We start from the raw sequence: 20654 nt of genomic DNA on the forward strand, positions 1-20654 counted from the left end.
CTAGATGCTTAGTTCATAACTAGATGGTCATATATCTATAGATATTTCTTTGATCACAAATAAAAATGCCTCTAAAAGTACTATAGAAAAATATGTGATACCAAAATTGGAAATGATATATTATCTTATTTTCTGTTAGCTGGGAGGAATATGATATTTTTAGAAAAAGAAAAAAAAAAGGTTGAAAGAGCCCTTTTTTTAATGAGCTGATTTCTTTTTGTTTGAAGAGTTTAGTTGTTGAGTATTATTATGGATGCCCTAAAAATTGATTTCTTTTTTTAAATTTTTTTTTTCAATGTTTATTTATTTTTGGGACAGAGAGAGACAGAGCATGAACGGGGGAGGGCCAGAGAGAGAGGGAGACACAGAATCGGAAACAGGCTCCAGGCTCTGAGCCATCAGCCCAGAGCCCGACGCGGGGCTCGAACTCACGGACCGCGAGATCGTGACCTGGCTGAAGTCGGACGCTTAACCGACTGCGCCACCCAGGCGCCCCTAAAAATTGATTTTAACTTAACTGACTTAGATTCTATGCCTCACTTTTGTGACTTGATTGAAGTCAGTTCTCCAGATAGAAGGATGTGCGAATGGGAGCACAGCTCTAATCCAGGAAGGGAGGGTTTACTGGCCAGGACAAGGCCAGAGATATTCTGGGGCCTCGGCCCTTGCAAGATCTGGGAACTGTGGGAGGGATGATCTGGGAAGCCTCTCCCTCCTACACACGCTCCGGGGGCATGAGGAAACCCAAGGTGCTGCTACAGAGGACCTTCCAGGGCACATTCACACAAACAGAAAATGACCAGTTCCACAACCAAGCAATCTCTTCATTCTAAGATGTGAATTTTTTTTTTTTGGTACTATATAATAGCAACCAATGACAAATAGAGATATCCTCCTATAGGTAGAGCATGACATTATTGAGGAGCTCTAGCATTTACAGGGATTATAAATTTACTAGAAAAACGTGGACCTCAGAAGATAGGAATAGAAAGGAAACACGTTCTCATTAACAGCTACTGTGTGACTTGCATGAGCTCAACACGCTGAAAGATAAGGATTTGCACAATGGCGTGTGCCTATAAGACAGAATAGGCCATGCTAAGGAGGAGGAGGTTGCTGTGGTCATTCACAGGATGCGAACTGGGTTCAGGCTTGAGGTTCTGTCCGCTGGCTCCGTTTATCAGGCTGTACCCATGCTCACAGAGCTGATCCGATCCAGACTGAATGTGACATGAGAAATGATGCTTAGAGACCTTGCCCAATTCCCTCATTCTGTGAGCTGCCTTTGGAATGGCTGAAAATGTATAAAAACCTATAGTGTTCTTGTTTTTCCATGACAGTTCTTAAATCTCTGCTGTGTTATGTGCCCACGCATGAAATTTTCCTCTCAAGATTTCCCATTAGCTAAAGATGTATTAGAGGTACCCCTGAGTATGACTAAGTCTCAAAGCTAACAACAATTCAATAGAAAATCCTCCATACTTCTTCTCTACAGTAACATGAGGAGACTTCTTTTTAAGACAGTTTTCGAGAACTTAATTTTTTTACAGAAAGAAAAAAAATATATCATTTGTCTACCATTAATTTTCTTATCAGTGAAAATTTTCCAGTCACAAAATATGGCCCAGAACTAACCTCTACGGCATGTTTAATCTCTCCATGGTTGGCGGTATCGATGGGCTCATTCTTAAACCCTTTCAATTGTGTCTCCTTTGCAGATATCCAAGATGAGAACTCAGAAATTCTGAAATAACACAAGTATCTTCTTATTAAAGGGAGAAAATATCCCAGTGGTTAAAATACATTTTCTCTTTTGACTTTATTCATGGAACTTTAACCATCAACTGATTAGCAAGTCAAGTAACAAATTTTCTAGGAGCTGTTCCTTTACCATGAAGCTTGGGGCAGGGGTGCCTCTGGGCACTTTTCACATAGAAGGAAAGAGAAGGCAGAGTAGATGGAGTTCAGCTAAGGAAAACGATGTGTCCCAAGGCCTGAGCACGTGGAGGAAGGAAGCACCTGAGGTCTGGCCTCTTCTGTCTCCAGCAGATGGAGACAGAAACCCAGAGGCAGAGGCCCCCCCTCTAGTATTATGAGGGAACCGGGGAGCAAGGAACTGCAAATTCGCTTCAAAGAGATAACATCTGGGTCACTCACAAATAAAGTGCTTCACTCTGTTTCTGACTGACGCCCATTTTTATTAAATGAAGCATTTTTATATAAGAGCCTGGGCAAGATCGCATGATTTGATTTTCTTTATTGCTGAAGACAAAACATGCATCATTACTTGTTTTGCACTGATCTCAGAATTAACAGTATTAGGACAGGTCAGATCCGCCTCCAGAAAGAGTTCCACAACTACCTTCTAGTGTAGTCCTTCCACTTGTCCCGGTCTTCCACGAGCTTCTTGTAGGTGGCGTCAATGGCAGCTCTGAGCTCTTTGAGAGTCACGTGACAGGTTTCAGGTGTGTTCCTTACTGGGTCCCGGACGGGGAGTTTCAGACACAGTTCTTCAATAAGCTGTAACCTTTTCTCACAAAGATGATGAGGACCTTTGTCACTGAAGAAAATCTAATGAGCAATAAACGTTTATATAATCCCTGTGAGGATCCACACAGTACTTTCCTAGTTTCATAGAAGATTCCCATTTAGTCTACTTGTATCAAGTAATTAAGCTATTTCGTGTTTTCAGACCCAAACCAAAGTACCGGCTGTATCCTTTAGGTGACAATGTGACTTGGCGTGCCCGCGCGTGGGGTGTGTGAGACGTACCCTGTGCTCCTTAATAATCTTTTCACTGCCTTCCTGGGGCACCAGCGTGGTCTCTCGATCCAGCTCAGTTCTGCATTCTTCTACAGAAGCTAGGAATCTATTCTTCTCCACATCAATCTTCAGATGAAGCAAATGATATGGGGCTTCTCCTTGAAGGTCCTACATCCCATAGGAATATTTTTAAAATATGATACCATTTCTGATTACACACATTTTCAACTGAAGTGGCAAAAACCATAAAATATTCCCTTGGGGTCCGATGTGATTTAATCACTATCGTCTGCACCTGGCCATTGTGCTTTGTACACTTCCAAGTAAGTATTGGGACCGCAATGAATCCTTTCTGCCTGGGGGGCACATGTTTCACAGGGGTTATTCTATTTAATTGTTACAACAGCCTCACACAATATTAATATTCCTATTTTACAGGTCAGACCACTGAGGCTCAGGGGTAAGTAGAAAAGCTAGATTTGAATCTGAATTTAAATCACGCCCTGATTCCATATACCCTCTCCCCAGCATATGTCTTTTTTAATTCTGTCAATGACCCTGTGAGATAGGAAGAACCTATGTTACACTCACTACACAAAAGGTGAAGATAAGAAAACTTTTATTAGTAAAAATGCCAGGGTGAAACAGCCCACACCTGTGACTACCTGCCATGTCTCTTTCCTTAGAGCATTCCTCAAGTAAACAGGGCAGTCAGCATGCAAGCAACATGAAATGTTTTATGTTCTTTCTGATATAAGAATAAGCTATATGATTACCTTCAGGCTTACAATTATTAGTTTCAGCTAACTTGTATCCTATGGTATTTATAAATTTTTTTAATGTTTATTTATTTTTGAGAGACAGAGCACAAGCAGGGGAGGGGCACAGAGAGAGGGGGACACAGAATCCGAAGCAGGCTCCAGGCTCTGAGCTGTCAGCACAGAGCCTGACGTGGGGCTTGAACCCACGGACCTTGAGATCATGACCTGAAGTGAAGTCGGACACTTAACTGACTGAGCCGCCCAGGTACCCCTATGCTATGGTATTTAAAAGGTTACTTTTAAAATAAAATACTAAGATAACTGATGAGAAAGATGATCTGGGGCTATGGAAAGACTAGACCAGATTATATCCTAGAGAGCTTAATGTTATGAATGTGTGTGTGTGTATAAAATAAATACAGCTTTCATTTAGAATCTCTATTCTATAATACATTTATGATATTTTAAGTTTTAAAGACATATTAGAAAACTTGGGTTTAAGGATTTTTTAATTTTCAAATTTAGCAAGTAAAAAATTATGTCCTTAACTGAGTTTTTCCTATGCATAGAGCTGATTTTATAGCCTATGTTACTGAGATGGAGAAAACAAAAAAATCCAGAGATTCACAAAACCTGATGGAAAGTGTTTTGGTTGCCTATCTTTCAGACCCCGTGACTTCTTCATATAACACACATGAAGTTCGCCACTCCCTGTGACCTCGTGATAGCACTGGTCAACCTGTTGCTAGAGTAGGTTTTCTCCAGGCTGGGGAAGACAGCCTTCGATTCTGAAATCGACTTCCATGTGATGAGTCCAGTGTGGGGCACTCAGGTTAGACCCGCCAAGTGGATCCCTACATCCCCAACTTCTGTGCTTTCTCTCCTGCTCTCTCTCTCTCTTCCAGTTCCTGTTACTCCTCCCTCCCATGTACCCCAGACCCCTGCTGCTTCTTTAAAATCCGAGCTCAAAACTAGTTACTTGATTCACTCCTTTCCACTCCCCAAGTAGGCCCACTTCTCTCTACAAAAGCTTTCATATGTATTACTTACACTTTTGGGGACTTATTATATATCGTACTTTCATTATCTGCAACTAATTATCTTCCCCACTGGACTCGAAGCTCTTTGGTGAAATGGATCATGCTATGTTCATGGCTGAGTCCTTAACTAATAAATGTTCATATTTACATTTCTGAGGTCGTAACAATCTAAACCAGATGGTAAAATCCTTGAAAACAGCAAAATGTTATTATAGTATCTCTACCATAATTTATTTAAGTGGGTTTACTGATGTTGCTGAATAAGTTAAATGCCCTTGTCATTCCTATCCCCAAACCTACGCAGGAAAAGAAAAAGAGTGCTCTTAAGCAATATGATAAAATTGATGCTACTAAAAAAATGAGAAAGACAAAATTCTCTCATACTTTATCATGCTTTATTCAAGTTCAGTTTTTTCAGTGGGAGAAGTAACTATGGTGACCTTCCATGACTTTCTACATTTCTGTTACAATCGAACCTTAATCCCCTCATGTTCTGTCCCATCATGCATGATACGTACTTATGTCTGTGCATCCATTATGTCCTGACTCACCTTCCACTGTTTATGGAGCTTTCTAACAGCTTCCTGCAGGCCCTGCTGTTCCTGCTCAGGGAGGATGTCAGTGAGCTCGTCGCAAGCTTTCAGGAAAGCATTGAGCACTCTCTGATCCAGCTGACTGAAAAATTCCTGGCGTGGAGGGGGAGGTGGTTACGAGTGTCAGACAGAATAAAAGGCAGCATCTACACACCATACAGTCAGGCAGTCACGCCTCAAAACGAGCCCGTTAGCCAGCCAGTGCCCTCTTTAAACCTTGCTGGCAACTATGATTTTTTTTTTTAAGGAATGAACTATAATTATCTATAGTTATGAGTCAGAAGCCACCACATCTGAAATTTAACTAGTACTTTTCATTTTTTAGAAAGAAATATCTTTGCAGTTTTCAAATTTGGTAGAATATTCTGGAAGGCCAAGGGGCCAAAAACCTTGATTCCCTATAATAGAGTTTTCATTCCTCTCTGGTAAAGTCAGAAGCAGAACCGAAACTAGTGTTTAGCCTTGCAATTCCTCATACCCTAGCTGCAATGTGTTTCAGGCCCTGCTGGTTCATTATGAGCCATTTCCATCCACATCCAGGCGAATACACACGACCCCACAGGCTACGGACAGAACTGTGCCCACCGATGTCTGCCAAATTCCTATGTTGAATCCCTAACCCCCAGTGTAATGAAATTTGGAGATGAGGCCTATGGGGTGATGAGATGAGGTCATGAGGGTGGGTCCCTCATGATGGAATTAGTGCCCTTATAAGAAGAGACATCAAAGATCTTGCTCCCTATTTATCTCCGTCTTACGAGAAGAAAGCGAGAATGACCATCTACAAGCCAGGAAGAGAGTCCTCACCAAACCCAAACTGTGAGAAAATAAGTGCCCGTTGCTTAAGCACCCAGTGCATGCATAAATATATGGCACACCATCCAGATAAATACAACACGTGTGCACATCGACGCATGACCAAGTCTCACACAGACTCAGGAGTACGTCCGCGGAGATATTTTGAAACAATAGTGGTTCAAACCAGAAAGTGCCACACGGCACCACGCGTCTGAACTGAAGGAGATGCTGGCTGGTCACCGACATCACAGTCAGCTGCGTCACAAATATATTGCAGTCATCATGCGGTAGTGTGGTTCATACAAATATCCACTGGAATTTCAGGGAAAATAACTCCAAGTACATGTTCTCAGAGAGGCCATCATCTCCACTTGGCGTTGATCACTAACATTTTTAATACTGAAATGACTTAAATGAGTATGATTAACAGGAAGATGGCTTCACGATAGGACAAGCTGTGAATCAGCTACCAAACTTCAAGGCACATGGTGTTCATACTACAATATAGAGGATTCATGAAATGAGCACAGAGACTTAGCCATCCACCTAAAATTATCTCTTACAAAGAGTTATGTTGGTTACGTAAAAATTTCTCACCTAACAATGAATAGTCATTTGGAGAGCCTGAATTCTATATCCTATGACTCTCTACTCTCTCAGGGACTTAGGAATGGCCAATTATAATGCTGCTCATCAGTTGCCCTTGAAGTTCTTTTTGCTGCTGCCCTTTTCTTTAGATCTCATAACCTAAAATGTTTCTGCCTCCCTAACTCACCTCTTCTTCCCTGTTCTCCTCCAACACTCAGTATTAGATCGGAGCACACTTTTTACTTTTCACCCAAGACCACTTGTCCGTGTCCTCAGCTCAAGTGCCCCATGAAGGATAAACTCACTGTATGTTTCTTCAGGAGGTCTTCTGGGTTCCCCTTTTCCTCCAGGCCCTCCTGAGCGATCCGTAGCACCTTCTCCAGCTCTGCTCGAGACTCTTCAAATTTCTTCATCAAGCGACTATTGGTTTCCACATGTTTCTTCCAGTCTCCAATTTTCTTCACCATATTCTTGATTTAAAAAATAATCATAATGTGATGCTGCTTCCAGATTACTGAAAGCATCATTTTGTTAAAGAGTATTGTTTCTTTAAAAAAAAAAAAACACTTGGAAGGAATACATTTCATTATGAGAGTAATCAACTCCTTTTTAACATTGATGAATATTAAGAAAACAAGTAAAATGATTGGTTCCAAACCTCAGTAGGCAAGACATTTAGCAAGAGTGGAAGCATGACACGTGATGGTTAGATGTCCTCATTCCTCGGATTTTTCCCTGGCTCGTGTCTCTATAGCACGGAGAGAGCTTACCTGGAAAGCACCGTGGGCATCTGCAATCTGTCTGTGCAGCTTCGTCTGATCAAAATGCTTTAACACACTGCTCAAGGTCACAAACTTTTGAACATTTTGACTGCCTTTCTCTATCTGCGTCACGGTTTTCTTACAGCTCTCTTGACAAGCTGACAGTTCCTACAGGGAAAGGAAACCCACAACAATAGTATTTAAAACAGTGAGAAAAAGAAGGAAAGAGAGGAACCATTACAAAACAATAAGAACAACACTATATAGCTTTTAAGCTTTTAGTCAGCTATAAGTAAAATCAAAAGTACAGAGAAGTGTTTCTTTTCAGAAGAGCTCAATTTGAAGCAATCACCGAAGTCAGTGCTTTTTATATAAGGCATTTAAATGTCACATTGAGCTTTTCGAGATTTTTTTATATATTTCATGCCTGTGCTATTACCATTAAGAAAATGAAAGGGCATCATAGTTGTTATTTCTCTAGTGCCTGCTTTGTCCATCCAACTCACAGGCCTTTGGTTTACTGAGAGAACAATCACAAAATTAATCTACATATTAGGTTTTAATCTGACTAAATAAATTTAACACCCATGCACATTATACTTTACTGAAAGAGCTGCAGCAAATTACATACCATTTGTGTATCCCAAAAGGCACATTTGAATTCCTAAGGTTCACAAGCTGTCAGTCGACCTTTCATTAACAAAACGAGGGACCCCAGACCCTAACCACAAAAGGCAACAGCCTGGTGCGTGTGGGAAGACATGTAGGTGTCACACAGTCACCGGATGAGAAGCCATGGTGACCCAGGGCTTTCCACCTCTGCTTCATAACCTGGCATCATAGTGGTTTCTATAGTTGATAGATGCATGGAAATTAGCCCAAAGGCCAACAGTCACTTTTTGACTTGAAGCCACCACACTATTTGCATTTTGACATCCTCAACTGCTTTGGAAAAGTATTTCAAACTGCTCATTTGGATACCGGTTTTGGGAATCTAGATGCAAATATTAAGACCAAGGGTTTTGTTTTGTTTTGGCAAAATGGAATAAGGACACACTTCTTCCTTTCGAAGATTTAGGAGGTCAGAGAGTAACATATGTTAACAAAGATATTATTAAATATTATTAGTATTATTATTACTAAAATATCAAATGTTATTTTAATTGTGGAAGGATTCTTTGGTGGCAATGTATAGTGATTTGAGAATGTGAGACATGGCAACCTGACTCAAAGTGAGAGACAATCTTTATCCAATGGGATGAGAGCCCACTAGAACAGGGTTTGGTGGTATAATCATCATGGCTCTATTATCAATAATAATAATAATAATAATTAATAATAACTAGTTATAGAGTACGTATTATGTGCCACTGTGTGCTAAGTACATTATAGAATATCTAATGTAGTCTTCACAATAAGCTCTCAACTAGGTATTATTACCTGCATTTTAAGCATAAAAGCTAATCAAGGCTTTGTAATTTGTTACATCAGATCTATGATCCATATATCTATATGACACTTCAGATACTCTTGGCTCTTTCTACTAAGTGATGCTGCCTTCCTTCCAGGAATCTTTTTCAATGAAGGCAGTGGCAAACCTTTTGCCCGTTAAGTTTCACCCTCCTCTGATGGATGGGGTCATTTGTAATAAACCACCTAAACAAGTCAATTAACTTCAAGAGAGGGAAGATGTTCTGCAGAGAGATCTGCTTACTAAAACTGAGACAAAGAAAAATAATTATCACTCCAAACACATTCCCAGAACTTTATGATTATATAATCTCAGAGGCAAAGAAAAGATCTCTTAAGACACAGATTATAGGGACACCTGGGTGGCTCAGTCGGTTAAGCGTCCTATTTCAGCTCAGGTCATGATCTCACAGTTTGTGAGTTCGAGCCCCGCATCAGACTCTGGGCTGAAAGCTCAGCGCCTGGAACCTGCTTCGTATTCTGTGTCTCCCTCTCTCTCTGTCTCTTCCTTTCTTATATTCTTTTGCCCTCTCTCAAAAATAAATGAGCATTAAAAAAAAAGATTTAAAAAAGACATAGATTATAGACACCAGATAGAAATAGAATGCAACTGTTTACTTTTATATATATCTAAATACATAAAATTTTTAATTTGGTTATAAAAATTTTATCTCTATGTAAATTTACATAGATAGATACATTTTATTTTATCTTTAGTGGACAGGGTTTTCATCTTTGGACAAGATGCATATTTTTGTTTTGAGTTGCCAGCGCTACTCTAGAAAAATGTCTCCTGTCCTAACTGAATTCCTGCCACTGTGGGCACCACCTCAGTCCCACTACACACGCTTTAAAAATAACCATGTCTCCTCACGGGGACTTTCCTTTACCTGATGTTTCTGTTTAAAAAGGGCACTGGATTGTGCTTCACGCTCGAGAACTGCCATAATTTCGTGGATTTTCGCAAGCGAGTCATAAAAGAACGTCATCTGCTTCTCCAGTTCTTCCAATGGGATCAACAGCTGCTGAGACTCATAAAGGAGTGGAGGGCAACATTCTTTGACCTTTAAAAAGACAAAAACAAAAATTCCGTCAAACACCGCTAAGTACCACAAGCTCAGGGCACTGTTCACACCTCTGAGAACATTTTCTTCAGCGAAGCCGTCATTCTGTGCTTGCAGATCTCCAAAGACTCTTATTTAATGATGCTTCCTTTGTACTGTTACATTTTGATATAAAAACACAATACTACTCAATCACTGAGACAAATAAATGCCACAGAATTTTCCCAGGAAGATTCATCTAAAGGGTCCATCTGGATGGCACCCTCCCATCTAAACGAGGCTGTTAGTGAGCCAGATGGCATCGAATTCTCCCTCATAAACTGTGCAACCGATCTTCATTTCGGCCTCAAAACCTGACCTGAGATCGTTACGAATGACGTTATCTAGACTGACTTTCCAACTTTATTTTCCAGGTCTCTACACTTGAACCCTAAACTCCGGACAGACCTGTAACTTTGCTGACTCATTCTTCCCAGACAGGCCTTGTGCTTCCCTACCTCCCCCAGCAACATGTGTCACGACCCTCTGCCAATCATCTTACTCACCCCAAGCGCACAAGTCATGTACCAGTTTATTTACAAAGGTTCCCAAGCCAGGGGATGTCTCCCTAGTCTGAACTGACCCAGCCTCATCTGTCACTTGTCTTTTAAAAAATGCTGTTACTTTATACCCTTGTATTACTCTTTTTTTTTTTTTGAGAGAAAGAGAGTGTGCAAGCAGGGGAGAGAGAATCCCAAGCAAGCTCAATGCTCAGCGCAGAGCCCAACACGGGGTTGCATCCCATGACCCTGGGATCATGACCTGAGCCAAACTCAAGAGTCGGATCCTCAACCACTGAGACACCCAGGTGCCCCTACACTTGTATTAATATCAGCTTGATCTTTACGATGAGGCCATACGTTCCTGGAGATCAAGAGATCCGTAAAGTTTCTGTCTTAACACCTTCATGTTGGAATGCAGGATCAAGTAGTTCTCTAAGAACTTCCTGTCCCCACTCATTTTACTTAGAATTGCTCCCAAAATATTATTCATACTTTTGGGAACCAACGAAAGGAAATGGAATACTTGTTAATAGACCATTCTCTTTTTTCTTAAATTGTGAATATTCTCATGCTCTCGGATACACTGCCTAAAGGGTAAACTCACCAAAAGAAAGCTACTGATCTACTGCAACAAGGCTTTTCTAAAATGATTCTGAACAAAAGAGAATCTGCTAACACGTATAAAAATCGGTTGGTTTCTGGGTGCCTAGGTGGCTCAGTTGGTTAGGTATCTGACTCTTGATTTTGGCTCAGGTCACAATATCACGGTTTGTAAGACAGAGCCCCACGTTGGGCTTTGCACTGACAGCACAGAGCCTACTTGGGATTCTCTCTCTCCCCTGCTCACATTCTCTCTCTCTCTCTCTCTGTCTCTCTCTCTCAGAATAGGTAAATAAACATCAAAATAAATAAAAATAAATTAAAAGTCAGTGTGCTTTATAAATCTTTCCTAGATACAGCTGAAAACTTACTAAGATGCTACAACTGAAGCAGTAGCTTAAAAAAGCAGAATGACTTAGATGTGCTCAAAGGTGGAATCTGCTTTCTCACAGGTCACCTTAAATCATTAAACTTGGCCTCGGTTAAGATGTGCAGGCCCAAGATATGGCTCTGAAAGCTGTTTGAAGGTTATCAAATCAGTAACGTTGACTTTGAATTGTACCCAATCTTTACAGATAACATTTAACTTGAATATTAAAAATAAAAAGAATTACAAATTAACATTCTAATATATGTCAGTTGGGCAAATGAAGTGTTCTCTTTTTTTCAATACCATGATTCTTCCTTTTTCCACTTATCTCATTTATTCCTCTTTTCATTAATTGCCCACTACTGACTTTGTGTGGGTTATTCTCCTTCTGCTTGTTCTCTCTTAAATTACAGGTTTTTCTGCTGTCTTTTCCTCTGTTTCTCAATTGTTCATTACAAAATTTTCCTCTTCATTTATATTACCTCCCACCTCTTATTAAAAATTAATTACTGAAATGCAAACAATACCATCTGCATAAAACTCAACTTCAGGTAGATAAGAAATCCCAGTGGAACCTTCCAAAGCTCTTAAGGAAAATCCCCCAATAGAACAGAAAAGTCTTATGGCTGGTGTTTAGTGTTCACTGGGTTCCCTGTACACAGGTGGCACAAATGTATATATCTTAAGTCTAAGGTGAGCTCCGTGAGCTGAAGAGAGCAGAATTTCCACGTTCCGGGCTATTCACACAGAAAATAGCATAAAAACTCTTAGAACAGTCAAATAAACCTCAATAAAAAGGACATTTGGGAACTCTTTCTCATTTAAATGTATGATCTCTTCCTCTTCCTTCCTCTTCCTTATCTCCCCCCCCCCTTGTTGGATGACATTTCACTGACCCCTTATTTCTCCAGAAGAGACCGATCGATTTTATGAAAATAAACTTCCTAGTACTTCCAAATTAACAGAGGTATTACTTGACATCAGCTCCATAGTTTCATTTGTTAAACTTCATGACCAAGTTCCTAAATGGCAAAGTTACTAAATCAAGAATCCCAATAAACAACAAAAGGATGATCTCTTAACAGGTAAAGACTTTGCCCATGAGTGTGTTGGCCAGAGGAGGTATAGGCACGCGCAAGGCAGTGTTGGCCCCTCGCATTAACATATTTTCCCACCTTGGTTAGCCGTTCTTTGAGCCCAGACATGGTTGCAAACATTTCATTGGCTTCTTCTTGGGAGCTCTCCTTGGTAATGAGGTGTGCGGTCTTGGTAATCATCTTGTACTGAGCATCCATTACAGGTACCCGCTGCTCAATGTCCTGCAGGAGCCATTGAAACAGCTACATTACCACAACGTACATTTCCTTTTAATTTCAGAATTCTGCAGAAGGCTGAACAAAAATCAATGTGTACTGTATGAAATCCTATACTTGTAAGAAACTTTTGGAGATTCCAGTTATTGCTTTCCTTCTTTGCTAATATATTATATATTGGTAAGATCATATTAAAAATAGATAAAAGCTTTCCTTTAAAAGCAACCATAAATCCTTAAGTAAGCATCAAGTTTACACTTCCAAAATATATGTGTGAATGTAGTATGTAAACATCATAAATCAAGTAAATGCATGTTAATTTGGGGCAATTCCTCTGACCTTAACAATTATACAACTTACCTTATCTTAAAAAAAGCAACACACGGTCATTGTAGACAATTTATGAATTAGAGATAAAAAAAAGAAAACTGAAGTTACTTCCAGGCTTCTCACTCAGTGCTAACCAGAGCCAACATCCATCACTATATCATGAACATTTCCCCCTCTGTGTGCTTACACCCATTTTTTTATATTTACACACAAAAAAGGGGATATTGTTTTTTGCTTTTCCCAATAGTATATTAGAAAAGCTTTCCATGTCATTACATATTCTTCTACTACTTCATTTTTGAGAGCTGCAAGGTCCTCAAAATATGCAAATAGCACAATTCATTTAATAAATTTGTTAGAGTAGAGGCATTTATGTAGAGGTGTTGGATGTAGATGTTTCCTGTTTTCTCCTAGTCCTTTGTAATTTGGTTGTAAAAAAAAAAAATCTCTGAATTAAAAAAAAAACAAACCTATTTTGAAGTTACTGTATGGTCAAAACATATCTTTAAAAAATTCAAACAGAGGGGTGCCTGGGTGGCTCAGTCAGTTGAGCTTCCAACTTCGGCTCAGGTCATGAGCTCACAGTTGGTGAGTTTGAACCCCACAGTGGGCTCACAGTTGTCAGCACTTGAGCCGGCTTTGAACCTTCTGTCCCTCTCTCTCTCAGCCCCTCCCTCCTCATGCTCACTCGCTTTCTCTCTCCCTCTCAAATAAATTAACCTTTAAAAAAATAGAGCATTAAAAAATTTAAATGAATTTTTTTATTTAAATGCAATCTTTAATTCTGAGGTGGAAATCAGGATATGCACACATGTCAAAAGGGTGCCAAGGAGACAGGAAAACTTTGCAACCATCTGAGTAACATGAATGATCTTTCGTTTCACAACGGAACAGGTGTTCACTTTGTTGTCCAGAAACCCCCTCACCTCCAAGTCTTGAATTAATAACTTGACATTAATAAAAGAGACTTCTAAGGGTTCAGAAAGTTTCTTATGGGCTTCAGTTGCAAAATCAGACAGGATAGTAATACAGTCTGCATACTCCTTCTTCATTCTGTCCATCTCATCAGCCCGAGCATACTGTTAAGGAAAAGGAGAAGCACAACACGGAAAATCAGTTAAGCCCGACCTCTGGGAGCCTGTAACCCTCACATTTACATACTTTCTAGAATTGTTATATGGTAAGAAAGACTGATTCCTGATTCTTATTTTAGATACACTTGAAGGAAGTCCAATTACTGTGAAAAAAAAAAAACTAGCACAGAAGTGAAGAATTATGATTTCAAACATGAGGCCCCATATGTCAATACAATCCTTAACCAAAGTATACATTTCTGTAATGTGTAAGTGGGAAAGAATAAAGCACCCAAAATAAACATAACAGTTCCAAACACATCTGCCCTCTGCCTAAATAAGACCATGCTGCAACAATAAAACACCCTCTAAACGGACTGTTTATCAGCATGTTTGTAACACATGCATGTTCTAAGCATACATAGATTTGAAAGACATACTTGCTTGACTTCCATAAACAATTCCCTCCACCGTCCATTGAGCAATAGCAATTGCTGTTTAAGATCTCGGGAAACCATTTCATCACATGTTTCAATTAGAAAATTGCCAGCATCATTCATGGCAGCGTGCTGCTGTATCCAGTGAGGCAAGTTTCGAAAAAAATCCTAAACAATAAATGATGAACATTACTGTAAGCCACAAACCAAAACTCAACAAATGATATGGAAGTAACCAGACTATGTGAAATATCTTTGTTCTAAACTTGTGCAAATTTTAAGGTAAATCTTAGTTCTTTTTCCAAATGCAATTTTCAATAGAGAGGTTGAAAAATAGGAGCTAGAAATGCTGAGTGTCGTTTTATAAGAACGGCTTGGCCATATCTTTTGCTGAAGACAAAAACAAACAAACAAACACATAATGACCATTTTCTGTCATTTCTATTTTACAGATAAAAAAACGAATTTTTGTTGTGCAAAGGACTTGTACAGTCTTCAGGCTGGTAAACACCAGTGCCGGAGTCATATAAAAGGTACAACATTTTAGACTAATGTATAGTTTTCTTTGTGGATTACAAATAAACCTTTGACCTATTACCTTTGATTTTAAAATCTGAATATTGTGCATGAAGATAATTAACAATCATGGATATAAACCATTGAAAACAATTTAAAAAAAATTTTTTTTAACATTTATTTATTTTTGAGACAGAGAGAGACAGAGCATGAACGGGGGAGGGTCAGAGAGAGGGAGACACAGAATCTGAAACAGGCTCCAGGCTCTGAGCTGTCAGCACAGAGCCCGACACGGGGCTCAAACTCACGGACCGTGAGATCATGACCTGAGCCAAAGCCGGCCGCTTAACCGACTGAGCCACCCAGGCGCCCCTGAAAACAATTTTTTAATTAAATATCTGGGCCAGGAACACTGAATACAGTAACATCCTTTTTTATTCATTTAAAGTTACTCCCCTGACAATGAAGCAGTCTTCTGCTGATTTCAAGTTAATACATGTGTGCTTGTACATACTTATACACATACACCACAGTATAAACCAAGAATACCAAAGAGAATTCAAAATCTATTTTATAAAACCATGTGTGGGAGGACTTCCCACATAAATAGATGAGAACACTTCTGTTTCTGGTGGTTATATTCCCTTGGATGAAATTAACACATATGACATCTACTAGGGCATTGTCAGTCTAATCAGAAAAGCCAAAATCTGTATGGGCATACAATTCTTGTCATCCTCAGCTACACAAGAATTTTTCATCTGTGTGAAATACAGAGTGGTAAACATTTAAAAACAATGCATCTACTCACAAAACGCAATCACACAAGAACTGATCTTGGACAGTAAGCACTAATTCTAATGTATTTACTATACTTTTTTAATGGGAGCCTGGCATTTTAATATCTTTTACTTATAAATTGATTTTTCATAGGAAAATGCCAGATTCCCATTAAGAAGTACATAATAAATCCATTTTATGTGATATTTTAATGTAAGTGACATTAAAGCAAAACAGTAACTCTTGACACACATACACACCTGGAATCAAAGGAAAAAGATCATTCTTGCCCGGAATAAGACCTTTGACTGAGGGCTGATAAAATGCAAAAAAGAATATCCAAAGAGACAAAAACGTGATGGCCCAGATGTTCAACTGGCATGTGTCATTATACAGAGTCAGTATTATGTTATCCTCTCTTCAATTAGGAAATCCACAGAGGTCAGAGCCTTTCAAGTATAGACTTTATAGTGAGTATAGCGACCTCTGTTGCCCACTGGGTTTGGGTGTCCCGCCATCGGTTCCTCCTCTTCTGAACACAAAAGCAAAACACTGAACTGATCAGATAGGGAACTGTTTTAATATAACTTCTATAAAGCAATGCATTTCTTGGCCTAAAGGAATTTACCAACCTGAAGGCACAGTTTTTCAGGCAAGTCAAGATTCTTGAGTCAGACTTGCAAAGATATAACACTCTCTAGAGAACTATGCTGTGAGAGACTCATTTCTAAGTTCGTGTGTACTCAGTTTCTTTTGTAGGAAGCGACATTACCTTTTTGGCATGCTCTGATTGATTTAGCATTTTCTCAGCATCCTCCAGCCAGGCCTGAAGACTAGCCACAGTATTGCCATATCGATCCCAGTTCGCGATGACTTCTTCCAGCATGCTTCGCACGCTCCTGACCTCTACTGAGAGGTTCCTCCACTGGGCTGTGGTTTCATTCATGAATTTCATCACATTCTCAGCTTCTTCCACTAAAACAGATCAACCAAAATAGAATCCTTACTTTTTATTCGAAATATACCAAACCTTTTTTCTATGGTCTATATACTGGTTTGCACTTATAATTCTTCTTCAGATTATGAAGTTAACAGATGAAATGTTAGAATTTTATTCAACAAATGCTGGGGATGTGTTATACCATATTCACAGCTGTTTACAAAGATTAAAGGTGATAATATATTTAAAATTTTTGATAAGTGGGATGCAATAAATGACATATATATTTGTTCAGATTTTGTATGTACTCAAAGAGATGCTCACATATATAGTATTGATCACAAATGCTACAATTCATTTTCGATTCAATATGACAGATATATTTACAAAATGAAGCCAACATATATTAGTTACAATTTGTGTATCCACACTAACTTAAGTTTTCATTTACTTGATAATGATACTCAAGTTACTGTTTTTTTTCACTTAATCCGCAGAACTGCAAATAGGTTAGAAAATCACAGTTTAGACACTAAACACTTATTTTGCCCCTTCTCAGAAGACCACACGCGCACGCACACACACACACACACACACACACCATTATTACACAGGTTAGACAGGCATTGCACAAACTCAAGGGGACTGAATCCAATATGTGCTCTCCAGGCCAATGGCATGGTCATAAAAAGATCCTTCGGGGAAAAAACAAAAAATGATGTGATCACACAGAAACCTGTAGGTTCTAAATTCTACTGCGTTCAACATCGCAACAAATTCTGTCAGTGTTTTTTACCTGAACCATCAGCTTTGACGTACATCTCAGCTGTCTGTTTCAAGATCTGGTATGTCACTTCATATTGTTCAAAGAACTTGCTATTTTCTATAAAAGACTAGAAAGGGGTAATGGTTAGAAGATGGCAAATTCTAGGCATATGTAGAAATACTGAAGTCAGTTTCTTCAGGATACATATATGGATATTTTGCCCAAATTTACCAACCTCAACCTTTTAAAAAAATATATCAAATTAAATCAACTGCCATAAAATAACCTGATTATTCTGAGAATATAAATGGATTCCACACTTTTATTCTAACTCAGCACTATTGAGAAAATACTCTATTTCTTCTCCACCCAAGGGTTTGTTTTTAGAACAGACTGAAGTTTCTCCAGACAACCTGGGGCTAACATTTAGAAAGCACTAAATCTGGAAGAACATTTTAGTATCCAACTGTGTTTTAGCTGTGGGATTGTGTGGCTCTTTGAACATTAATTCTAGTGAAAGATGGCTCTGAGGAACTTAGATTATAAATAAATGGCACAGTGCACACTTTCCTCAAAACAGAAAGTACAAAAATGCTTACTAGTAGAAAAATTTTACATAATCACATATCTCATCTACAATTACAAAAATTACTGGGGTGCCTGGGTGGCTCAGTTGGTTGAGCATCCAACTTTGGCTCAGGTCAAGATCTCATGGCTCATGAGTTCAAGCCATGTGTTGGGCTCTGTGCTGACAGTTCAGAGCCTGGAGCCTGCTTCAGATTCTGTGTGTCTCTCTCTCTCTGGCCCTCCCTCCTGCTCTGTCTCTCTGTCTCTCAGAAATAAGTAAACATTATTTTTTTTTTAAATTACAGATAAGATGTATCTATACCTGTATGTAATTTACATATTACATATTACTATTACTGTTACTATTACTAGAGTAATAGTAATTTACAAACTGACACTGTAAAATTTAGAGCGCATGAGAAATCCTTAGGTAAATGTTATTGTTAACTCCAGGAAATATGAAATAGCTCTCGTTTCAAAGATTGGTCCTGCTATTATAAAGCCAAAAAATAATGCAATTATAGTTAACAACATATCACCAAAGGCTCTTTAATTTCTTTTAAGTATAATTAGTTCCTCTGATTTGAATCCTCTAAAATACTTGATTAGTGTATTATAAAATGCAAATTAGCCTTTAAAAACCAGCTGAAGTCCAGTGTAATATGTCAATGAATGCTTAATATGGAGATGCAAAATGTTTGAGTGCAGATCTAAAACTTCATAAAAAATTTCACAACATCCCTCAATTTCATTGATAAATGTTTATCATATTGCAAGATAATACTTAAAAGCATTACATAGATAACACATTGCATAGCATTTTATGCTTATAAAATGTTTTATTTATTTATTAATTATTCTTCAGGAATAGAGTGAATAGAGAAAGCTCTGAGTTACTTGGAATGAAGGATTCCATGATGAATATTTACTTCAGTAACTTAATAGGCTGTATTATTTCTGTCTGAGAATGAAGTAAAACAATAGTTGTCTGGCTAATTAATTTTTCAGCCTTTTGTTCTACTTCATTAACCTTCCCTGTTCTCCAACTAGGGGAAGAGTAACTTACTGTAATTTAAATTTAGCATAATTTAACCAAATGAACATACCATAATTTGATCAAAAAAAGAAAGTTACAACTAATTTGTAAGACACTGTAGACCACTGAAGAGATAAATATTTTTGGCTCAAATTTCAAGAAGCTAATGGAAAAAACAATTGTTTTAAGTGTCAGAAGAATGGGAAATTGCACCTGTCTGGACAGAAAGACTTAATTAAATATGCCTTTCCTAGAGTTGTTTACAAATTAATTAAGAATGAACACGAGAGCAAATACAGAGTAAATCCATTTAGTAACATGAATTATTTTATCTATTAATATCATTTTGGTAGGAGGACTGCTAAATCTCCTTTTCACCAGGAGCTATCTGGACAGTCTCTCAAAAGGGTGTAAACACAAAACTATACTTAAAATAATAATGGGATTAATTTATTTCTTTCAAAATAAGGCTTACTTTTTGGATATCAAGTTCAACAAATAAGCCATGTTATTGTTGATAGCACTTCAAGAAAATTAAGATACCTCTTTATCCCACTAAATTCAAAGTATTAGTGGAAGATACTAAACTTCTACTCTTCTACTTAGTGGAAGATCAATGTAGAGATAATAAGTAAGTTTCACTTATTGATTTCACTTGAATGGAGCTGAACCAGGTAATTTAATATCTTAAAAATCATCTTTGAGAAGAGGTTTTAACAGAATCGCCTACTTACATTGATAAAAATAATTACAAATAATAAAAAAAATTCACATTACTTATGTTGCATTCATATAGGCCACAATTCTAAGAGTTCTTCTTTTATGAAAAAGAATGATCTTCTTTCTTCCATAGTAAAATTGAAGCATGTGTTAACAAACATGGCCATGTCAAGAACAATTCTGACAGCAAAAACCAAAACAATTATCTCCTGACTTATATTACAGTAGGTAATCTCTTATGAATAGTATGTCACCTAGATTTAATTAACAAGCATTCATGAAATATTTTCCAAGAATTTCTTTAGCTCACAACAGCTGCATACCTGAGCACCTAGTACAAGAGGTAAGTAGGAAGCACATTTTTTGATTCTCTAACCCTTTAAAAAATGATGTATTTTTTTGCATATGAATAAGATGAATTGAGAATTCAAACTAAGGAAGAGATAATTATGGAACTTTACATCCTGCATATTACTTTGGTTATTAGATGATGTAGCAGCATATGGCTCATTACAATAAATTTTTTTAGAAACCAAGGGAAGGACTGGATTTAAGAACTTGATTTTATTATTTTGTTTGAAAGTCTTCACTCTTTGAAATGGTCCGTTCTAAAGAAAATTATTTTTGGGGCACCTGGGTGGCGCAGTCGGTTAAGCGTCCGACTTCAGCCAGGTCACTATCTCGTGGTCTGTGAGTTCGAGCCCCGCGTCAGGCTCTGGGCTGATGGCTCAGAGCCTGGAGCCTGTTTCCGATTCAGTGTCTCCCTCTCTCTCTGCCCCTCCCCCGTTCATGCTCTGTCTCTTTCTGTCCCAAAAATAAATAAACG

General features: G+C 38.4%; 1 protein-coding gene across 11 annotated transcripts in view; it reads right to left on the reverse strand.

The window, feature by feature from the left end:
* SYNE1 (spectrin repeat containing nuclear envelope protein 1) overlaps positions 1–20654 on the reverse strand; it is a 472738-nt gene that overhangs the window by 290333 nt on the left and 161751 nt on the right. For all 11 annotated transcript variants that reach the window (XM_047860298.1, XM_047860302.1, XM_047860305.1 and 8 more), the window contains 12 exons: positions 17536–17632; positions 16572–16774; positions 14507–14671; positions 13920–14072; positions 12526–12669; positions 9665–9838; positions 7314–7472; positions 6849–7013; positions 5116–5250; positions 2773–2931; positions 2363–2571; positions 1636–1744 (listed from right to left, as the gene is read on the reverse strand). In XM_047860298.1, coding sequence (XP_047716254.1) covers positions 1636–1744; positions 2363–2571; positions 2773–2931; positions 5116–5250; positions 6849–7013; positions 7314–7472; positions 9665–9838; positions 12526–12669; positions 13920–14072; positions 14507–14671; positions 16572–16774; positions 17536–17632 — 1872 coding nt within the window. The remainder of the gene's footprint in view (positions 1–1635; positions 1745–2362; positions 2572–2772; positions 2932–5115; positions 5251–6848; positions 7014–7313; positions 7473–9664; positions 9839–12525; positions 12670–13919; positions 14073–14506; positions 14672–16571; positions 16775–17535; positions 17633–20654) is intronic.

The sequence above is a fragment of the Prionailurus viverrinus genome, chromosome B2 (genome assembly GCF_022837055.1).
Source record: "Prionailurus viverrinus isolate Anna chromosome B2, UM_Priviv_1.0, whole genome shotgun sequence".
In the NCBI taxonomy this organism is placed as follows: Eukaryota; Metazoa; Chordata; class Mammalia; order Carnivora; family Felidae; genus Prionailurus; species Prionailurus viverrinus.